Here is a 23,839-nt window from a genome sequence, read left to right on the forward strand (position 1 = left end):
CCCCGGCATGCATCGATTTACACCTGTTTTCACTGAACTGCATTTGCCATTTTAACGTCCATTCATTCCGTTTGGAGAAGTCCTTTCAGAGCTCTTTGCACTCTCTTTTTGCCTTAAAATAAAGAGAAGAGAAGCCTACCAATGGTCCACCAAAACCTAGAGCCAGCTCTCCCCATTTTCCACTCAAGATCTCCAGAATCAATCATCACCAAAACTGAACACAGAAAAAGTAAAAAGTAAAAAAAAAAAAAAAAAAAAAAAAAAAAAGAACGACAAGGCATCTGATGTATCATCAAACAACACTGGGTCTAATGTAATGCAACATGGTTTAGTTGCAGCGCACCACACTAGACTTCATACCTATTTTGTCCTCAAAAAATGGCAAGAGATTTGCAATAACTCGGGTGGCATAAAACAAAAAGCAGTGTGTAACACAACATGATTTTTAATATGTAGCAAGTCAGCAGTAATTCAACAAAATTCTATTGCGTCCCACCAATTTTTTTGGATGCACTAATTTCTTTGCATTCTTTTTCCTTTTCTATAGGTCGGCTATCATATTTATACACATATCCAAAACGAGCTGATTCACCAGAAATGAAAAATGCAGTCAAATGAATTTGCCTCTTATTAGCAGATTTGAGAAAGCAGTGTGTGTCTAAACAGCCCAAGGCCTATTTTCCCCAAAGATTCAGGAGAATACAAGAGTACTATATGACTTTGCACCATTTAAATGTTATTTTATTAAATATTTCCGGTTCAAGGTTTCATTATAACAAAGCTATGAAGGTTCTACCAACATTCAGAAAAAAGCCTAACTTGATTTCAATTAATTCTCTATCATGCAAAATTTTTGCATCAAACATCTTCCATTTCCTGTTTAAAACTTGATATAATATTATATATAGATGCTTACATTAACCCCATAAGAGAACATTAAGAATGCTAAAGGTTTATAGCTGTGTTGGATAATGGCCATACCAAGCTAAGGTTCTCATTAAATTAGAACATGTCTCGAAGACTGTGCAAAAACAAAGACAAAAAACTTCAACTCAAAACTGTTCCAAAAAAAATATTTTTGAAAGATGCAGATACTTAATACAGAGAGGGTTTATCATTAATAATCTTCAGATAAAGAGACAAGGAAAGATCAGACCTAAAAGCATGCAGAATTTGTCATTTTTAAAAAGCTGCATAACTAATTTCCTGTTCCCCACTTCGTGGCTTTATTGTTAAAAACCTGAATAAAATTATCAAGGATTTTCTTTGTCGCCTCACTCACTAAGCTTAGTGCTATCTAAGGATTTTTTACATTAAAGGTCTCACTTCTACTTGAGACAGCATTCCTTTTCTCCTTCACCTGGCTCTAGACGAGGCTGAAAAGGGTTGAAGGATTTGCGCAGACAAACCTCGCAAAGGGTAAATTCCCTTTGCTGTGCTGAAGATAAGCTGTGATAAATGCCGTGGGACTGAGCTATCAGCCTTGTTAGCAGTAACAGAAGCTAGGATGTTCACTGCAAAGTAGAAAACACATTCCTTCTGTTCCATGGGATCGTTGCAACTTTCTGTTGTTCTAAAACTCCATCAAAAGGTTGTCTTCCTGCTATTCTGCTTAGTCCTTTATAGGCAGCAAAGGGGTGGAGTGTAATATAATGGAATCCCATATTCTCAAATTTAAGTGACCATACATGCAAAAGAGATTTGGTGTTCTCCGTGTCTAGAAGACAGGGAGTCAATCTGAACGTCAAAGTTTACCGGGAAGGATTCTATCCCGCTTCTACTACATAAAAAATGGGTAAAACAATGGCCAAGGTGTACAACTGTCAAACATTTTCTATGTAGGGAATAAAGAGCAATGCTTGCCCTTCTTGGTGGCAAGGGAGACAATTGTGGCCAATGCAAACTGGCAATCCCCTATATGGGTGTGTTGGGTTCCTAGTTGTAACTACAGCAGAAACTGGAGAACCTTCTGCATAAAGTAAAACCAAAGTTCTGATTCAATGTTTAACTGAGTAAACACACCACCACAGATGATAGGAGGGAGAGAGATTAAAGAAAATAAAATACACCCAATGGAACAACAGGAAACAAAGCTGTGTCAGAGGGACTGGGCTAGTGGAAAAAGCACTTGCCTGAAGTCGCTGGCTCCCTTTGCTCATTTATCAGAAAACAAATAAAACTGGGAAACCAGCAAGCCCCATAGTTACAGGGGTGCATATATATATTTATATATATATAGAATCTATTTCAGTATAAAACACAAACTAAGTTACACACCATACAGGAAGCTAACGCATGTGTGTGTGCAAAACTTCAGGGCAGGATGTTAACACAAAGCTTTTCAACTGTTTCCTAAGCAGCACATATTCCGCAGCAATCTGGATCCCATCTATTCTAAACAAAACAAAATCAAAACAAGCCATTCATGTACCCTCTTCCCCCTAATATCATTTGCTCTTAAACTTTGCCCTTATAAGCTGACTTCATGCCTCCAAGGAGTGGCTGTTTCTGAAAAAATAAAATAAAAATCAGTGCACCTCTGAAGAGCAAGCTCCTACGCTATTTAATCCAGCTCACAATTGTTCCTTAAAACATTCTCGTTCATTTTAACGCAGTCCATCAGTGGGACCCAGTGGCCGAGCAAACGGCTGGCTGCTGCACATCTCCACCGCTGACCCTTGGGCTCAAGTCAGTCTGCTGTATGGCAAAGGGCTGAGAAGTGTCCTCCTTCCACCTTGCCCCCTTTTCTCCACGCTGGCCCCCGAGAGCTCGCCGCCAGCCACATCTCGCCGATTAAAGCTGCAGCATAGCCCGGACATGTTAGTTCCCACTGTGCCTTCACAGAGCACAGGTTCCAGCATTTTGCTGCCTGAGCTGCTTTCTCTTCCCCCTTCTTTGCTCCGGTTCCGAAAGATGCTCCACAGCTGCTGCCCCATCATCAGCCCTGGAGAGGAGGCGCTAGACACTCCGTCATGGATGATGATCTCTTTTCTATACAAACAATATGGGTTTCTCTCTTGAGATTTAAAAGACACCTTCGTACAGCAGAAACAGACACGATGGATCCATGGAAAAACAACAGAAAGGCGGCAGCGCCCGGAGCATCAGATTCATGCAGGGTTTCGTGCATTTGGCTGCTGCCGGTTTGTAATTCTTTTTTTTTTTTTAAACGTCAAAACGAACATGACCGTTGCTGTAATTCAGGCACTCCAGAGCTGCTTGCTGAGAAGATATTGCCCTCCCGCTGAGTATCTCCGAAAGCTGCTGCAGTCAGAAAGAGGAGACGGATTTGAAGGGTGGGAAGACAGAAGAAAATGTAATAATAATAATAATAATAATTTTTATTTATACCCTGCCCTCCCCAGCCAAGGCCGGGCTCAGGGTGGCTAACAAGCAATAATAAAAACAAGTTGAATGAATACAACTTAAAAACAAAATTAAAATTCAACATTAAAATATTAAAATGTAGCCTCATCGCAGGAGGAGAAAGAAAAATAAAAAAGAAAGAGGGGGAGGGAATCAAATTGGCTCCAAGCCAAAGGCCAGGCGGAACAACTCTGTCTTACCGGCTCTGCGGAAAGAAATCAGATCCTGCAGGGCCCTGGTCTCATGAGACAGTGCGTTCCACCAGGCCGGAGCCAGAGTTGAAAAGGCCCTGGCTCTGGTTGAAGCTAATCTAACTTCCTTAGGGCCCGGGACCACTAGGATGTTGCTATTTATGAACCTTGAGGCTCTCCGTGGGGCATACTGGGAGAGGCGGTCCCGTAGGTATCAGGGTCCTAGGCCATGAAGGCCTTTAAAGGTCAAAACCAGCACCTTAAACCTGACCCTGTACTCTACTGGGAGCCAGTGCAGCTGGAAAAGCACTGGGTGAATATGCTCCCATGGCAGAGACCCCGTGAGGAGCCTCGCTGCAGCATTCTGCACCTGTTGGAGTTTCTGGGACAGCTTCAAGGGCAGCCCCACGTAGAGCGAATTACAGTAGTCAAGCCTGGAGGTGACCGTCGCATGGATCACTGTGGCCAGGTTAATGGAACAGCTGACATTACCCAGCAGCTGGCATAATTAGGCAGGTGGGTTTTTTTTGGGGGGGGGTCCTGTTTTTGCAAGCTCCCATTAAGTATTTTAACTCGAGTTAACTGTAATCTCAGCACTGCATTTAGTGGAAGTCAGGATTCCCCAAGAAGGAAATCTGGTTAGCAAACTGCGTTCAATAATGAACCCTGGTTAGCTATGTCTCATGGTGGTGCCAATGAAATGTTTAACCACAGTTCAAGATTCAGTGGTGGAAAAAGACCAAAAGGAATTCATGTCAAAGAGAATGAACTGGGAGATGGGTTAAGGTGCCTTTAAAATGCAACCAAACTGTAGTACTTCACTTATGCACAGAATTGACATGTTCCTAGATGTATAAAAATATAAATGTATTAACAGCATGAGCAGATTAACTATGCTGTTTATCATTGCAGATGATATCAGGAGTAAATTGTTGGAACAGGTTGGAACAATTTATTTCCTTCTTATCTATGTGAATACAGGAAGTGAGGGGATCAAGTCAGGAGCCAAGAAATGTAGGCTTCAGTGTATGGTACATCCTTCTAACCTGTAGCATTGTAACAACCAGAGGTTGGCTCCTTCCCTGGAACTAAACTCCTATAAAACTAAACATATATTTACTTTATGACTTTCAGCCTTGAGTGCTTTCTGTCTAAATTAAGTATCCAACACTCTTCTGAAGCTGTCAAAGCTAAATCTTCAACAATTCCAGACATTGGGACACGCAGCATTTTGTGCATGCTTTTGCCCAACACAGTCTTCAACAGGAGACCATGAGAAACACCAGGCATCGATAATAAAATTCTGGCTTGGTGAATTTCTTTTCTTGTAGACAGGAGGGAATTCAGCACTGAGTTAGCCTGCACCTCCAGGGACTGGAGACGTCTTTTGAAGCAGCTGGAACCTCCCACCAATCTTGATGGCCAAACAATGATAACTGTGAAACAACACTAAGGGGAGAAAACTACATTTGTTTTGTTCATCCTTCTCCTTTGCCTTTTCCACCCCTACCTGATAGGTCCGACACCTTCAACATGCTTTGCGCTTCACTGCTGGGAAAACAGTAGTGAGCATTATCTACTTAGCCAAGAGATTTGAACTGCCATGTATCTTTGCAAGTTCCCATCCACAGGTCTCCTTGGTAAGGCTTCCTCTGCCGTATTATACTTCCTCTTTGTACTGGAGAGACTTTCCCGGCCCAACATACCCATCTTTCAGCTTCACTGGAGTGGAGCTGCTGGGGCCCCAGAGCAGTGGTAGTGGACATTCAGCCACTTGCCGTCACGGCGGTGCCAAACACGGGTTTCTTCCGACTGCGTGGTGCGGGGTCGGCCTTGACCGTCGATATACTGTGTCAAGCGGATATAGGCAATGCAGGCTGCGTCATCACCAATAACGTGAACGTGGGGGTTCAGGATGGTGGTGTGAATTGGCTTGCTGTTGTTCTTGGACAATACTGGGGAGACATGTGAAACAATGAGCATTCTCCCTAACCTCGCAAAAAGAAACAGGTTTATTTCGTTCATTACTTTGGTCACTTCCCCCAATAGATCACATGTCTTTTGGCTTTCTTTCCATCCCAGTCAGACCATAATGAAGCAGTCCAACCAAGTGCCCCACAAAACCCCTTCCTTTTCCTAATTGCTTCTATGCTCCAGTCCCTCCAATAAATTTCTTAAAATGAATTCATCTCAGGCTCCTGGAGAACCAGGTTGCTTTTTTTTTATTATTACGCTGTGAACCTAAAGGATTCATTGAAAATTGAAAAGGAACATATATATATATATATGCGCAACACCAGGAAAAGTTGACTGCTAAGGAGAAATAAAACAAACATAAACAACATGCAGAGAAAGGAGCCATCATTTTTCTCTGCCTGCCTCTGGGGAGCCTTCAGAGATTCCAACAGTCAGAGCCTGCTTATAAGTGGCTATCTTTCAAGTGTTGGTTATAGCACAGAGGAAAGGACCTGAATCTTGCTTGATACAGTGGTGCCTCGCAAGACGAAAAGAATTCGTTCCGCGACTCTCTTCGTCTAGCGGTTTTTTCGTCTTGCCAAGCAAGCCCATTGACGGCTTAGCGCTATTAGCGCTATTAGCGGCTTTTAGCGGCTTATCGGCTTAGCGGATAAGCAGATAAGCGGCTTATCGGCTTAGAAAAAGGGGGGGGAAAGGGAAAAAACCCGCAGGAACTCGCAAGACATTTTTGTCTTGAGAAGCAAGCCCATAGGAAATTTGTTTTGCGAAGCACCTCCAAAACGGAAAACTCTTTCGTCTAGCGAGTTTTCCGTCTTGCGAGGCATTCGTCTTGCGGGGCACCACTGTACTATTATTATTTATTCATGTATTCCCTGTCTTTCTAAAGAAGTAGACAAGGTGGAGTTCACATTTGTGTCCTGCTACGACCCCCTCCCCTTTTCTTTTGCACATTGATGCTTATTTGCAGGGAATTTCTGTCACCCCATACCTCTAATGGGTATTATATTATATATCATTATATATTATATATCATTAATATTCGAGCAAGGGTGGAAACCAAGAGTATCTTCAAAACCAAATGGTTGATAAATCAGATGGTTGTGAAATCACTGCTGAAGAAACCCTTTTTTTGGAATCTGAGGATTTTAACAACTAATTGGCCAGTCACAAATATCCACGTCTGGGGCTGCTATGAATCTTCGGACACTGCTGAATTACACCAATTATCAGGATTCATTTCAATCTACTTTTAGGTGTGCCATCAGCACAGAAATTAATTGCCTTGGTGTCCCAAATGGAAGGCCCATATAAGGAGAAGCTCTGTTTGTTCTTCTAGATTTTTCTGCAGATTTCAATACCGTCAATCATGGTATCCTTATGGACAGGCTCTCAGGGTTGTAGTTTGATGGTGTATCAGGCAACTGATACAAAAATTCCAATTAAAAGAAAAACTAAGAGGAGAATTCTGGAGTGCAAATTTCCAGGATAATACACTGCCAATCTAAGTCCAGAGAAGGTCTTAAAACTGCAGTTCTTTCCTACCTAAGCAAGCAGGGTCAAGGGTAATTTTGGTGTTACCAGTTATCTACCACTCACAGTTCTCAAAGTAAAACTTGTGGAAATCCATTCCCTCCACGAGATTCCCCAGTGCTTCAGGTTCAAATGAGGTTAATCCAGGGTCACAGATCTTCCTGCAAGAAACAAAGTACAAAGGATCTCATTGGTATCTGAACCTACAGCCTGTGTCAATATAGACTGTTTGCAGCATGCAGTTTTGATTCAGAGGGCTCCCCAACCAGGAACAGAAAGCTGAGCTTCCTTAAGTATTATAACCTATTTTCCTAAGCCCTAAGCAATCTGAGGCTTCAAGGCTAGGCACTTGCTGCTGCTGCTAACTTCTCATGAAGTGGGAAGCAGATCTTAAGGGAATGGAAGCAGTCTTCACATCTTAGGGTGAAAACACTGATTTTCAACCCATTCTCTAAAAGTTAAAAGTGCTTTTACTCTTCTCCCACATACGTGCCCAATCATATTCATTATCATTCCCACATTACAGTTTACAGTCAAGTGCTCTAGGATTGAACCCCAGACATTTTGCATTCCCTCCCAGCCAGCAGCTTTAAATTATTATTTACTTTCAAATTAATCAACTATCTTTTCAGAGAAGAATCTCTGTCTAAGGGATGCAGAACTTAACAGCTAATAAAAAATTACTCGGTATGCTTTGTGTTGATGGGATGTTGCTGAAAGGTGGTTTCATTCTGACCACACTTCTTGTGAACTTTTTTGAGCTTTTGACTTGTCCTAGCTCCTACCCTCTCGTGAAATGAATCAAACTGGGAGGAATCAAATCATGCCTTTCAGAAGAGAACACTCATCTCCTCCTGAACAGTTTGATGGAACACAGCTGGAATTCATATCTATACATGCCTTTGTTCCTTATCAACTTCATATAGGATGCTAGCTTCCCCCTACTTTATGACAGCCCTTTTAGCTTCCTAGAGAATGTGCCGCCAGGAAGAGTTTGCAATGCATTATGGGGGGGAAAGAACACTAATCACTGACTTTAAGTTCATATGTTGGGAAAATAAGCTTGTTTGCTTGTGTTTATGTATGTACATGCTTGCACACACTCCTCTATGCAACAGAGAGTGCTTATTAGTATTCACCTCTGCATTTCTGCTAAAGTAGCTGCATTTATTAATGTAAATCAGAGAATCTTTGGCCCTCCAAATGTTGTTGGGATCCCAACTCCCATCAGTACCAGCCAGCATGGCCAATAGCCTGGGAAAACAAAAACTGGAGTCAACATCTAAGAGGCCACAAATTCTGCACTCCCAATGTAAATGCAGATTCAGGTTCATAGACAGCTCTGTCCATACTTCCTTTCCTGCCTAGTTAGAACTCTTTAATTTTAAGTTGTCACCTTAAGGTAAAGGACCCCTGACCATTAGGTCCAGTCGTGGCCGACTCTGGGGTTGCGGCGCTCATCTCGCTTTATTAGCCGAGGGAGCCGGCGTACAGCTTCCAGGTCATGTGGCCAGCATGGCCAAGCTGCTTCTGGCGAACCAGAGCAGTGCACGGAAACGCCGTTTACCTTCCCGGCGGAACGGTACCTATTTATCTACTTGCACTTTGAGGTGCTTTCGAACTGCTAGGTTGGCAGGAGCAGGGACTGAGCAACGGGAGCTCACCCCGTCGTGGGGATTCAAACTGCCAACCTTCTGATCAGCAAGTCCTAGGCTCTGTTGTTTAACCCACAGTGCCACCTGTGTCCCTAAGTTGTCACCTTAGAGAACATTTAAAACTGCCCATACAGCAGCAAATACACAAGCACACCTGCCATATTTACATCCTACTTCGTTCATGTAGTAAGATTCCATATAACCAAGCTATCAAACACCAGAAACATCTTAAGTTGAGATATTTACCTTATTTTTTGCTCTATAAGACACACTTTTTCCCTCCTAAAAAGTAAGGGGAAATGTGTGCGCGTCTTATGGAGCGAATGCAGGCTGTGCAGCAAGAGTGAGAGCTGCGCAGAGCCTCTTGTTCTGCTGGCTTCCCAGCAAAGCAGGAGGAGGAATGGAAGGGAGCCCTTATGGAGCCCCTTCCGTCTCTCATCCTGCTTCGCTGGGAAGCCAGCAGAGCAAGAACCGCTGCACAGCTATCGCTCTTGCTCTGCTGGCTTCAGCGATAGCTGCAGAGCTTGCTCTGGCTTTTCAGGGAGGTGGGAGAAGGGATGGAGGGCAGCCCGCCAGTCCCTTCTCTCACCTCCTGGAAAAGCCAGCAAGAGCCACTCTATCTTTAAAGAGCTGCACCGAGCAAGCCTGTCTACGGCTCTTGCTGGCTTTTCTTGTTTTCCTCCTCTAAAAATTAGATGCATCTTATGGTTGGATGCGTCTTATAGAGCGAAAAATACAGTAAGTTTTTGCTATTTTCTACTCCCCTTCTCCACCTCACCACCCCGTGGTTATGTCTTCTTTGACCCAAATTATCTGGCTTTGAATGGCCAATTGAACAGCAGGCCCCCACCCTGTGTTTCTCCACTTACGTGTATGCCTCGAAGTCTCCGTTGTTGATTGCCTCAATCAGCTGCTCCGTTATCTTTATGATCTCTTGTTTACGCACTGGAGAAGGGAATAAAAAAAAGAGGCAGCTTTATGGCACATGGGAGTTGGGACAAAACATATGGCAAGCAAGTGCTCCCTTCCGGAGATTCAACAGAGCAGTGTTCGCAGCAGTGGTTGCTCTCTTGAATTCCAGAACAGCAGTAATGACAGCTACATATTGGAAGGAATGGAGTCTGGAAGATGGAAGGAATGCAGGAAGAAGGGAGAAGGCGGCAGTTCGAACAGCAGCACTGCTACACCAAGAAAAGGCTCAGCTCTAACAATCTGCGCAGGATTTATGTGGAGAGCACCAAGGATCACATTTCCATTACACTGTTTCTAAGGTGGAAAGACCCACTGCATCATCCAAATCTGAGGTGTAGATATGAAGAGAGAGGGGTCTACTGCAAGCATGATGACCTCAATCATGGTTACAGCAATGGCAGCAGGGCCAGGAGCTCAGGTGCCCCCTCTGCCTCTTGAGCAACTTTCCTCTCAATTTTCCGTCCCTTATTGGGTGCCCACTGTCACAAAGGGTACTTAATGCAAAACATGGCTCCCTCATAAACCTAGGAGTGGAACCATGCTTTGAAGTGGGTGTGCAAACCATCGTTTCCAATGAACCTGGTCTGCGTTCACTGTAATTTGCACTGGCACATACAGAGAATACCAAGCCATTGCTAAAAGATGTGAAGGAAAGAATGTGAGAGTCATTCCAGAGGGAGGTCAGGGAAGGAAAGGGTGCCTGCACTGGAGGTTTACAAACTGCATTATGTTTGCACTGGGCCACAGAAGTCCCTCACTTCTTTGAACTGTGGGCATCAGTTTCACAGATCCCCAAAGAGATGAACAAAAGGATGACACATTGACAGGTCTACAGAAACTGCCTATAAATGCCTGTTTGATGGCTCAAGCCATCCTTTGCCAACCTAGTGCCCTTCAGATGTTCGGGACCAAGACTCCCACCAGCACAGGATCCAAAACAGCCCCTGAGAGCCTTCCTGTATCAAGATGTTGTGCCCATGAAAGATTCCTAGCTCTAGTATCACCTTCCTCTTTCACCTGACCATCTCTCATGACACAAACCACCCATCCATCTGTTAGCTTGCTGCCACCTTATTCACATCTGCTCCTACTGAGTAATTATATTGGATTATGCCTTACTGTACCACTATCAAATACTGCTACACACACTATTTGTAGGAATGATTCTGGCATAACGGAACCTATTCTCAGCCATACAATCAGCCACAGCTCCGGTGGTCTCACCAGGAAGTGTGAACCATCAGGTTGAATGCAGACCACCAACCATGTATTGTAGCTTGCCAGGAATTTTGCACACAACTTTGTGGGGGTTTTTTCAGTCTGCATCATGCACTTACATATGCTGTTTTGTAAGTGGGTGCAATAACATGTTTTTCAATTCAGGTAGGTAGCCGTGTTGGTCTGACACAGTCAAAATAAATAAATAAAATTTAAAAATTGTCCAATAGCACCTTAAGAGACCAACTAAGTTTGTTCTGGGTATAAGCTTTCGTGTGCATGCACATTTCTTCAGATAATGTTTTTCAATGTTTAGGGGGATTTTTTTTTAGGCTCCAAGTCTGAGCTTGTTCCAAAATGGCCATGTGTACAACAGAATGCCCCTGGGATCTGGCTTTCAAATGTACACTGTCTCTGTATATTAATACCTGTATAAGAGATGTTTCCATGGGTATAGTGGTAAGAGTTGCCCAACAAGAGCTGGTGGGAGTAGAGGTGTCCCCAATTTTTAGAGGCACTGTGACACCCCATGGATTTTTGAATCCCAGACAGGCAGCAGTATCTGCTTCTCCTTTAGTCCAATTCAATTAAAACAAAGCTGAGCAAGTTCTAAGAACTGAACCAACTGCAGGCCTTGAATGCATAGAGATATGGTACCTGGATGGAAAAGAACACCGACTTTCTCTGTTATTAGACGTTTCCATGAGTGTGATTGCCTTGGCCCTTGTTTTGGTCAAAAGAGATAGAGCTCAAGACTTAATTTGATACTGTCTATACTTTCACCGAATTCAAAATTCATTCAGTTGTTGCACACATAAATTACAGAAGTGTGACAGCGGAAAAGCTCTTGTTGGAACCATACAGGAACAGGACAAGAGGTAGTTTCTAGGATTCAGGTCTGAGCTGAATCTGTTGGCGCAAGGCACCACACATTGGAAGTCACTGGCTGCTGTTCATAAGAATGTTTCATCTACACAGGTAAGACATATAGTCACTAAGCTTCCCTGGAGTCCTTTGAGGTAAAGGGCAGGGCAGAAACAAATGAATGAATGAATGAATGAATGAATGAATAGCCAATAACAGCAGCAAGACCTCTGTAAAGGGGGCCAACCACTTCATACCCCATCTATCAATGTTTTTATTCCCCAGAGCAGAAAGAACAGCTCTATCTATCAGCAAGGCCATCAATGACTTCACATGCCTTATGAACTTTCTGTATGGATGCTACTGTTACTAGTCTTAAGTGATTATGACAGGACCTATTTTTTCACATTTACAAGTGAAATTGCTGTCCCAACAACAGGGAGAGCATATGGATGTGCTGAGGTGGCCTGTGCATTACATGGAGAGATGCAGTGTACATTTCAAACCTTCACCTCCTGCTGCATCCTCCAAAAAAAAGGAGCAAAAGGCAGCTCCATTTTGTCTCCCTTCAATGCCCCAGCTGCACAGATTGCAGCTGGCCAAATCAGAGAGAAGACACCCCTGGCATTTTCCATGCAGAAATGGTTCAGAAGCACACGGAGGCCATTCTCAGACCCTCAACATCATACATGCAAGCTGCTGAACTGTTTCCCTCCAGTGATGCTTGGATTTCACCTGGAAGCAGCACACTTGCCTTCCAGTCCTCTACTGTGGTGAATGCTTAGGAATTGCAGCTACATAACAAGAAGTGTTGGATGTTGTATGAATATACAAATACACTCCATGCCAGGCCCAACCACAACACTGTCTACACTGACTGAGAATGCATCTCTAAGGTTTCAGAGTCTTTCCCATCACTGTAACCAGAAAACTTTTTCAGGGGCGCTATCAGGATTGATGTTTTACATGCAGAACATTATGATCTACCACCAAGTAACGCCACCTTACCCTATCAACATACAGGAATTGAGGCTACAGAACAAGGAGAGCTGGATGATAACAAAATACTGGTATTTCTCTAAACATCCACACAGCAATCTCTGATGCATTAAAACTGTGGAAGTGGCTGGAAGGGTGACAGATGGCATATCTATGGTACAGATTCATTTATTCCGAGTTTGGAGCTTTGCTAAGGCTGGAAACTTTAGATGGAATAACTTTTTTTTGCTTTTTTTGTCTGCAGTTGCAGCTTGAGAATTGTGTTTGCTGTTTGGGGCTGATGTTTTCATGTGCCTAATGCAGGTCTGAACTGGGGCTTCTTGCTCCTAGCTAGCCATTTCAGGAGAAAGAAGTAATTCAAAGAGGGGGAGTGAGGGAGAGGAATATATATTTTGGAAAAATGAGAGATAAAGGTTCGGAAAAGGTAGAGAAGTAAGGGGGCTAAGTACTAGGTTGTTGTTGTTTTTTCTAATCCTGCTACTACAAAGCTAACTTACATGGCGGATTGTTAAGTGCAAATGGAACTACAGGAGTTAGAACAGGCTCCGACTGAGCGCGATCCAACTCCACAGTTTGCCCTGGGCTGTCCCAGGCAAGTAGTTTCTCTTCACAAGATTGTGTAGTGGTAGCTGCAAAACAAATGCAAGCATTAAAACAAAAATAAAAACCAGAAAACAAAATAAGGACTGCATTGAAAACACACACACACACACACACACATACACACGCACACACAACCCCAGAGGCAGCAATGCCACCAACTTCTGCAATGCAAACCAAGTAGGGCAACTGGATCCCTACCAAGAGATTCAGTCTTTCAAAACAGCAACTAAGAAACACAGTAAGATTTGAGGAAGGAAAAGGTGAAGTGATCTAAACTCCAAATCATAAGAGCAACAGAGAAAGCACAGGAGCAGGGTTCCCTTGCCTCCGCCTGAGCTGGGTTTCTACATGACCCTAACATGCCTCATTGTGGTTCTACTTTACAGGAGGGGAACAAAGGCTTTGCAACGGTTTGGAATGGAAAATGATGTCTCCTTTTGTCAACGAATGTTCGTTCCAACTAGGCAATGCTGAATCAAATCCTCCAAATACCTTCTCACCAAACCTATAGGTTTTGGAAGAGGGTATTGTCTGGAGAGGAGATAAAGATCATCTCCATATAGGCTTTGAATTACAAATGTAAAAAACAAAAATCATGCTGTTCCCTATCACTATCCTCCCATCTGCCTGCTCTTAATGCCCACGTTCAGCTTCATGCACACGGAAACAAAATGACTTAAGACAAAATTTTGCAAGTTGTTATCTCATTACACAAGTTGGCTGTTTTAAAACAGCATGCACCCTGTCCTGGTTTTAGAGTAAATTATGAGCCGAAATGCTACAGCTGAATGGAGTATTTCAACTCTAAAAACCAAGGGGCACTAACAAAGAAGTCTCTGAAGGATTGATAGCACATAATTTCAGGTGAACAAGAAAAGAGTAGGAAGAAGGGGGCAGGGTTTTCAAATCTGTTTTTTACTAGATAGGGGCTGAATTTGCTTGTGTTTCCAATTCCCTGCTGAAGTGTGCCTCTTCAATGAGAGAGAACCTGAAGTCAAATTACAAGTGTTTCTCATGCGGTCCCTATGCAGGATCATAACCACAGCTCTGACACATCTCTGCAAAAGTTCCCCAAGATGGATAGTGAGGAATCTAGACAGCTATACTATCCCTGAGTTGCTGCTGGACAGAGAAAATATATCAGAAATGGGTTCTTGAGTTCTGATTTTTCTGTGTGTGCAAGTGATGTGCATGGGTTCACACAACTGCAGTTTAAGTCTTCTGATTTTAGTTGCTATGCCAATGATTTCCTTTCACACCGGTGGGCAATCCTTCATAGAAGGTTTCGTGCTGTGTGCTGTGGTCCCTCGCCACCCATTTCCCATGAATAGACACTTGTGAAGATGGAGCGCTGTGTTTGTTTGCTCCATGTGCAAAAGCTGGAAGAACCAAGCCAATCAGGGCTTCCTGTTTACATCTGCAATCACCACTTGTGGCATGAAACCATCTTATCTTATGCTTATCCCTGCACCAATGTTGGAAAAGGATATTGTGTCCATAAGAGCTGTAACCTAACAAACTTTTTGGTAGAGGCCTTCCCGGCCAGCGAGGATTTCAGTTTACTGAATATTTCTGAACACTGGTGAAGAATTAAACCTCTGCCCTACAATGGCTGATTAACATTCAACAGCCTTTTAAATGTGTCTGCGGGAAGGTGGAGTTTTCGTTTTGCTGTTTTGTTTTAAATTATTTACTTGTTTTCATCCCGTATTATATTCTGTGAACCACCATGAGATATTACGATGAAGGGCTGTACATAAATCTAATAAATAAGATAATAAGATACATATATAGCCCCAAACAAAGTGTCATGCCCAAGAATACACGTCAATAAGCACTTTTTTAAATAATCGCAAAGGAAGTATATGGTATCTGGCTAAGGAAAAGAGGATATGAAATTAGCTAGATCATGGTTTCGTTTTATTGTGGCAGGGGGAGGGAAAGGAGTTTCTCAGGAAAGTGTTACATGAGCAGAAATGGTTCTGGGGTGGGGTGGGGTGGGGGGAAAGAGATGAATCAGTTTGAAAATATGAAGTGTTGGAAATGAGAATCAATATTCTGGAAGAATATTGCAGAAGCCGAGGAAGACAGAGAAATGGGAGAAGAGAGAGTCACAGGAGGGAAAGGAATGCTGTGGAGGACTGTAAACCCTGGACTTACTGGCTGAATAACAGAGAGAAAGCTGGGACTGCATGGACTCAGTCTGGGTTTTGCTCTCACAGTGACTCCGTCCTTCGAGCACTGAGCTGCCATCCCCGATGGAGAGAGGGGGCGCTTGCATGGCAAAGGATGCAAAACACACACACACAAAACATACACACACAAATAACAAAAAACAACAACAACAACAAAAAAAAAACAATGTACATTCAGTTAAAAAAAAAAGAAGATAATGGAACAGGACAAAACAAGTACAACACTCATTACAAAAAAATATTGCTGGTGAATCCTGCCAAGACACGACATTATCAGGTATCGTGCACAGCTAAGGGCAGAGCTGGTTGCTTCTCCCTACACCTCTTCATATAGCTAACACTGAAGCTGCCAACTGCGTGAGTCTGCTTACGATTTTTTTTTTCATGTTTACCTGCACGAATCCACTATCCACCACAAAGCTCATCTATAAACTACACTTCGTGTAGCAACGACGGATAAGTGGCTCAGCTCTGGCAGAAGAGTGGATTGTGAAAAGGCACTCTGGCAAAGAGCAGCTCATCATGGGGAAAGCAGATGCGTGAGAGAATGGGAAAGAAATGACAACGGTGGAGTAATTATCCTTTCAAGGGACTAGACGGCGAAATCAGAGCTTGGTTCATTCAATGGAGCATACGGTGGCTTCTCTTGAAAGGAATTTATCAAAAGCTCCCACATGCAATTTCTCTTGCAACCCATACCTTTGCTTTAGCTTTGCACACGCACTTCAGAAGATGCTCTTAAGAGGGGCACTTCCTATACTGATGTTTACAATATACTGGCACATATGGGATTTGAAGCCGATATGCTAGGTTAGGCCATTTGCCCATGTAGCCCAGTACTGTTCGACTCTGACTGGCACCAGCTCTCCAAAGACCCCGGTGCTCATGCCAAGGACTGATTCTAGGACTTGGTCGCAGAAAGTATGTGTTCTATAACTGAGCTATGGGGCTCTCACTTCAGAGCACATACTGATGCTCTTTTTCACCACCACACCACTCCTTATTAAAGCATGCACATCCGAGTATTAGTTTGCCTACAGGCAAAAACAGCTAACGCTCTTGACAAAAAATATTCTGTGTTACGAGAACTCTTGCTCTCTTAGGAACCCATTTCCTTGAGTAGAGTGTGGATACTCTCACGTACCAGGTCTGTGACCAGTTTCTGTGCCACTAGGCTAAGTTTTGTTGGTATTCCAACAAAGGAGCGGGAAGTAGCACATACTTGCTATCGTGGTCCATTCATAGATGCTGGCTGTCCACATCTCTTTGTTTCCCTCTGGCACTTTTCAGGTGGCTAGATTTAGGTTAGGCTCCCCCAAGTTGCTAACACTACACTCAGGGAAGCAGGTCCAATTAATGGCTGAGGGCTGATAGATCAGTCTTACGAACTAGCCAAGGCAAGGGGACATTTCACAACTGCGTTCTCAAAGGTATCTGTGCATGTAGAAACCTCAAATCCTTTTCTGGATCTGTCGGCCCCCATCCCTTCTTTATTTTACTGTGTGACTTGCTCACACATATGGGCGAATGAAAGTGGGCTGATCCTTGATGAGGCACAGCTTCCTGCGTGGAAAGGTTTTTTGCTGAGTATTAAAGAGTCATTCTGGAATGCACTGAGGGTTTGGAACAGCTTAACCAATCTGGCAGTGCCCTCCACCCCAAGTGCTCTTTGATGTCAATGTTACATCGATGGCTACTGCTACGATGCAGTCTTGTGGTGCTGCTGACCTAAATTATGAGACTCGTTCATATGGTCTGTTGACCTATAATAGACTATATGGGTCAAGATCTAGGTACGGTAAAGCTAAAGGACCTCTGGACAGTTAAGCCCAGTCAAAGGTGACTATGGGGTTGTGGAGCTGGTCTCACTTTTCAGGCTGAGGGAGCTGGCATTTGTCTGCAGACAGCTTTCTGGGTCATGTGGCTAGCAGGACTAAACAGCTTCTGGCACAACGGGAAACCGTGACGGAAACCAGAGTGCACGGAAATGCCGTTTACCTTCCAGCCACAGTGGTACCTATTTATCTACTTGCACTGGCGTGCTTTCGAACTGCTAGGTTGGCAGAAGCTGGGACAGAGCAACGGGAGCTCACCTCATCACATGGATTCCAGATCTAGGTGTACTGGTAGAGGCAGAGTTATGTAAGAACTATAAATTGGGGTAAATCCTTTGAGAAAGCCCTACTGACCAGCAAATAACTTCTGGCTGCTCAGCTTAAGCCTGCATTCAGGTAAGGAGGGATATGCCATCACAGCACAGTCTTCCCCGATCTCAAGTCTGCTGCTGAACTATAACCCTCAGGATCACGATAACTGGCCATGCTGGCAGGGACTGATGGGAGACTTACTAAATATGCCAGTTGTCCAACATCCGGGGACTGAAGGTTGGGGAAGGCTGTTGTATTGTGGCCCCCTAATTCTGAGTCTTACTCCTGCACAGCTGCTAGGTAAGGCAGGCAGGCAGGCAGACGTTCTCCCAGGCAAATATCTCTCACAAAGAGAATGCAAAGAGCACCCTCCCTCCGAACCAAATGGTGAGCCATCTGTGATTGGGGCCAACTTCACACAAGTGTTTTGATGAGCTGAAGAGAATGCAAGTTGGTTCCTTATGTATTTTTGGCCGGTGGGACTAGTCTACGAATAGCTCCTTACACTTGCGCAAGGAGTGGTGATATAGCAGTCCGCATCCCCAAACTTCCAGGATTAGGTGAAATCTCAAAAGCTTTTAAGAAGGCAGAGAATCGCACATGCTTTCCTTAGACAACAGGAAGTCCTTCAGATAGCAAAATCCTTATAGCAGCCAGCCTACAGCTTCACTACACTTACTCCTCCAACTACAACTAGGGGAGGGGAACACAGATCAGTTGCATCAATAGGTAAGGAGCCTGGCATGGAAAACTGCTCTGTCTCTGCCAGTGGGTCTGGGCGTTCTTGCCCGCCTGCAGACAAGGGACCTACCCTTCAGGTCTTCATCCTCAGTGGTAGTATTACAGCTCTCCGTGGAACCCTGCAAGAAAGAAGATTGGTAGATGGAAGTATTGAAACATGCACGGCGGGGAGAGATTTCTATATAAAGGGGAAAGCTATCAAAGAAATGGAATTTAAAGGAGAAATGGGGAAACACGGACATCCCTTGGTTCGCAGGGCAACAAATCAGCGCTTTTCTACGTAACAAACCTTCTGCCACGTGTGATCTTTCCAAGTTTGAAAATTAAATTCTTATTTCTCCACACTATTCAAAAGGTATAATTTCAAATATTTATAATTTTTTTTTGCTCAAATATGAACCCGGACAACCAAGAAGGTATAAGAATGCCCTGCAACACAGATTTGGAATGGGACATAAAGGAAGATACTTGGTTAGTAATATTTGCGGAGGGGACGGGGGACGATGATGAAGACTCCTTTTCATAATATAAAGAAGTGTCATTAAAGTAAAGGGCTCAAGTAGTACATGACTCCTGGAAGACTCTTGATTATAAATGCATCTGGAAACCCAAGGTGCTAGAGCGGATGTTCAGAAAAATGGGTCATGCCTCCAATTTATGGTTGTTTTTGGGCACCTGCTATAAACATTCCTGTTTAGATAAGCCTACCCAGATGCTTAAGACAGTTGGGGTAATTTTGATCTGTTTTAGTATGTTAACTTTTGTATGTTTTAAAGCAGGGTTGCAATTTTTTCTTGATTTTACTGCTTTATCTTTTGTAAACCGCTTTGAGGTGTTTTTGTTGTTGTTTTTAAATATTACGAAATAAATCAAATTAGCAAATAAACAAAATGTTTCCAAGACTGATGGAAGGCACTGTTTATGATTCTTTAAAGGGCTTAAATAATAAAACAGAGTGTCACAGGTCCCCTACATTGCAGGGGGTTGGACTAGATGACCCTTAGGGGTCCCTTCCAATTCTATGATTCTATGAGAGGTGTCTCCTCTCATATGAACCTTCAGATTCTGACCTTTACCAGGGGAAACCCTGCCATAGGTATTTTATTTTTTAAGAGGTAGAATTTAGTGGTGCCTGGGCCAGGGCTTTGAGGTGGCACCACAAATCTGGCCACATTTGAAAGAGGAAGAGGTTCCTGAAATTAAGACGAGGTAGCCAGGAACGAGGGCAGCAAAATGCAGCGACTACGTATTGTGAAAGCCATAGAGGTATAACGCAAACCACAACTTGATGGTGAATCGAGTTCCCCAGCTCTCTCCAGAATTTGTAGCAAAAGCTTGTGCATACCCACAAACCCACACACCCCACATTAGTTGCCAGTGGTAAGGGAGAGGGAAACAAAGAATGCAAAGATCTTGGGGCGCAAGGTAAGTTTTCCTATGCATTAACAGAAAGTGGGAGAGATATTGGTTATGATACTCCTTGTCTGGATGCTTTTTATTAGACTCAGTTTTGGGGGACAGTGAAAAGGGTGTTTGGTACTAACGCAAGTCCTTTGTGACCTGTCACTTACCTTTATGCCATCATTAGCATTGTGCACAACAGTAGTTTGTGGTTCCTAATTGAAAGAGGACAGAAATACAAGTATCAGATGTCAGCTCCAAAACTTTTTTCCCTCCGTGTAGTGCCTGTTGGGAGAGCAAAGTGACAAGACCAAAGCACAAACACCTCTATCCTAAAACGGTGTAAATACATCCCATCCCATCCACCTTAAAGGGCCACTCAAGAGTTTTGGAAGAGAAATATCCAATTGTAATAGATAAACTTACAAGGAGACAAAGCCATACAGGCCTCTCTATATCCCAATTTTGTTTGTGAACTTTCTTCGGCCTGGAAGATTTCCAGCAGTGCTCAAGAATTAGTGACCCACGGAGGGTACTGATTATTTATTCCTTTTAAAAGCCAACATTAATATTTCACCCAGATCAGAGAGGAGAAGCAGGGCTTTGTCTCCACGTTTCCCCCACAAATGTCTCTGGAAGGACATTCACAATTTCCCCACAAAAATAGCAGCCAAAGCTCCACAGCAAAGAACTGCTCGAGTAGGTAAGTTGCAAAGTCCCACAATTGGTTGAACTGACGTTTCCAAAATGAGACATTTTCAACAAAAAGAGGAGAGGAGAAGCTGAGCGTCACAAGAGCAGCATTTAAAAAGCCAACGCATGGTGAGGTACAGTGAGTAAAGGACAGGGTTAAAAATTATGAAACCCAAGGGGGAGGGGGAACCTCTCCGAAGCATTACACGGAGTAGAAAGCAACTATCCAGTCTCTTAAGACTCCTAACTTGCAGCCATTCCTGTATTCTTTTTGAGAAACTTGCCCAGTTCTGTTCTATGACAGTATCACAATGCCCACAATGTTCATCCATTTCTGTGGCCCACAGCCTACTTCCAAGTCTTTAAAAGAAGGGCCAGAGTGGGCATTGGTTGAGCTGTCAAAAACACAGGAATGTGTGGCCCCGCTGCAAGCGTGTTAATTGGGAAGAGTGAAAAACCCGGTGCAAGTAAGACAAGGGCAGAGGTTTCCAATTCCTTCATTCTTTGGAGACTGGATGTCGTTGACCACTCCATCATGGCCTCCTTGAGGTCAAATTATATCAGGACAAGCTGCAGGCCTCACACACAGACACCACAGCGCTTCTGCACCTCTCACTTGCAAGGGAGCTTGGGATAAGAGCCGGGGCAAGAGATTGCAGACAGAATTAAGCAGAAACACGGAGCAGCAACAGGCAGCATTCTGGGCAAGGGTAAGAACCAAAAGTAAAAACCAAAGAAGGGCAGATAAACAGTTGGGAAAGATACCATGGACATCTGCACTGGGGCTGATTCTTTTGCTGGGCTTACTACACTGGCTTTGTTGTTGGTCTGCGGCTAAGACAGAAAAACAGATGGTTTAGTTTCCCCCCCACCCTGCTGGGCAACAGTCATAAAAAACATTACATTGCTATTGCTGCAAAGAAGACATTTCAGCTCAGTCCCTTCCCAAAGTCACCTGTGGAGGGGAAAGGAAACAGGAGAAGGTGTAGTGGAACAGGTCATGCCTGGTTTGCCATCTTCTATGGCAAAGATGCACCCAGATACCCACGGAAGATTAAATAGGATTGGGAAAAGAACGAGATGGGTATAGATGGGTTAGTCCAAAAGCAAAGTGGCAAGGAACTTAAGGGAAGATGAGTAGCCTAAATAGGAGTGTTAACGTAGCCAAGGGATGGAGGAGGTAAGAGAGGGAAACACATTCAGATAAACTGCAGTATGTTGGATGGAACAACCTGGTGGCTGGTCACATTCAGAAACCTTGTGGCTGGAGCAGAAGGAAGGAAGATATTCATGACTAATCCCTCAGTGGGCCAGAGAAACCAATGTGTTCAACGACCTTTCCAGCATTCCACTTAAGTTTTTGATGTTGGACATAAGTTGGACTCATGTTCACACAAACCTAGTTCACCAAAATATCCTTCCTTCCTTTCCTGCAGTTCTGGATCCTAGCATTCGAAATTGCAAGGGCTGGTTGACTCGTATGCCTCTCTCAAAGAGCGGAAGACTCCCAGCCCAGTGTGAGCAATCCTGCTCGAATTCAGGTAAGCCAGAAATGTACAGGGTTGTGGTCCAGATGCATGTTTTTCAAGAAGCAGGCAAACCTGGATGCTTGTTCTTCTTGGCGATGCACAGCAGAGGCCAGCCCAACCCTTTCCTGGCTGCCAAACAGCAGACTGAGAAAAGAGCAGGTAAGATGAACTAGTCGAATGGCTATCCTACTATGGGAGTCACTGTCAAGCTGAAACTTATTTAACCTGTAATATCCACAGCGAAGTCATTTGGAAAGCTGAGAGGAGACCCCTGGAAGTTGTGTATTTGCAGTTCACAATGCATTGCACTGGCCCAGAGCATAGTCTGAAGGTACATGATGCAATTCTACCGCTGAAACTAAAAGCAAATCTGGTCCTTTTTGGGAGACTGCCTAGGAAGCATATGAAAGCCACTCTGAGCTCTTTAGAAAAAGTGTAATAAATACATGATAAAATAATGGAAGAGGCAGATACCCTTTGGCAAAACGGAGTTATACTGACACAGAAATATCTTATTAACCTGCTCTATCAAGCACCTTCGCCACAATAGCACCATGGTTGCTCCATTATTATGCATTTCAACTGGTACCCCCCACATTTGTAGTAGTTCTATATGCACTAACACATCAATTTGCAATATGAGTTAGGAAAACCACAGTGTTTCATGGTGGCCAACCATGCAATTTTCAGATATTCAGAAGAAGTGTCAAGGATCAGGATAGCAGATACGTCTATAGGTAGAGGTCAACAGAAAATTACACAAAGTTGGGGAGATTTTTGTAACCTGGGATAACCCACAGCTAATTTATTTACTTGACAGGGATTGGCCGACACAGTGTGGCCTCTTCAAATATAAACTCCAAGGCATTGGAGATGCCTCTACATCATACAATGCCACTTTGCTGTGTGTGAGAGGGGAAATCAAGCAACCATGTGGGAGAGTACCCCACCAAGATGAGGACAGAGTGGGGAAAGACCCTTCCAATTAATTAGCCCTCCTAACATGGCTCCTTGAGCCCCCCTCTCTCTCTCACACACTCTCACACTGCACCAGTGTGGCACTGCATCATGGGAATGTGGCTCTAACGCCGCCAAGTGCGAGTAATGAGTTGGGTAGGTGCAACAAGTACAAGCTGAACGCAAACCCTGTAAATAACCCCACACAAATATCAGCTTCATGGAACCAACCCTAAGTATGTTCCGACTATAACCATGCCCACTCTGTAGCATGTATTAGCAGTGCTTTCCAGAATTCTGCTCTGTTAAAATTATGCCCAGGACACACTCATCGGCAGACTTCCTTAACCCACGTATTGAAACTGTTCGCTATGCTAGGTGGGCTAGAGGTTTTCAAGTTCTAAAAGGTCCATGAGATCTATGAATCCCTCCCTAGGGAGGTCAAGAGATGCCTTCACGTTGGCAGGGGAGATGATATGCCTGTCCCAGATCCCCTCGTGGCTGCAATCCTACACGGGGAAACAGTTCTGCTTTACTTAATCTAGTTCTCGATTTCTCCCCCATAACCCATAATAAAAAGAGGAAGACAAAGCAAGTGTAAAACTGGGTTTCAAAATAGGTTCATTTACACCAGCTAGGCCCTTCAAGACAGAAAGTAACACGTGTGTTTCTGTACCTTCCACCACATGGGACAATGTGCACATCACAGCAGATATAGCGGTTACAAATCAAACCAGTAGCAAACGTTCTTGCTGCCTCATTACTTTTCATAAAAACACAAGTCTTTGTGAATGAAGACTT

General features: G+C 43.7%; 1 protein-coding gene across 19 annotated transcripts in view; it reads right to left on the bottom strand.

Moving 5' to 3' along the window:
• Positions 1–423: 423 nt before the first annotated feature.
• The window catches only part of CAMK2G (calcium/calmodulin dependent protein kinase II gamma), a 161,630-nt gene continuing 138,214 nt past the window's right edge, over positions 424–23,839 (bottom strand). For 4 of the 19 annotated variants that reach the window (XM_081864300.1, XM_081864313.1, XM_081864312.1 and 1 more), the window contains 9 exons: positions 21,318–21,386; positions 20,030–20,074; positions 18,529–18,577; positions 15,536–15,649; positions 13,270–13,401; positions 9,589–9,664; positions 7,131–7,225; positions 5,264–5,512; positions 424–3,264 (listed from right to left, as the gene is read on the bottom strand). In XM_081864300.1, the coding sequence (XP_081720426.1) occupies positions 5,277–5,512; positions 7,131–7,225; positions 9,589–9,664; positions 13,270–13,401; positions 15,536–15,649; positions 18,529–18,577; positions 20,030–20,074; positions 21,318–21,386 (816 nt within the window). In that variant the 3' untranslated portion in view covers positions 424–3,264; positions 5,264–5,276. The remainder of the gene's footprint in view (positions 3,265–5,263; positions 5,513–7,130; positions 7,226–9,588; positions 9,665–13,269; positions 13,402–15,535; positions 15,650–18,528; positions 18,578–20,029; positions 20,075–21,317; positions 21,387–23,839) is intronic. The other 15 variants (XM_081864314.1, XM_081864316.1, XM_081864301.1 and 12 more) reach the window with 5 other exon arrangements.

Source organism: Podarcis erhardii (assembly GCF_964252035.2).
Source record: "Podarcis erhardii genome assembly, chromosome: 5".
In the NCBI taxonomy this organism is placed as follows: Eukaryota; Metazoa; Chordata; class Lepidosauria; order Squamata; family Lacertidae; genus Podarcis; species Podarcis erhardii.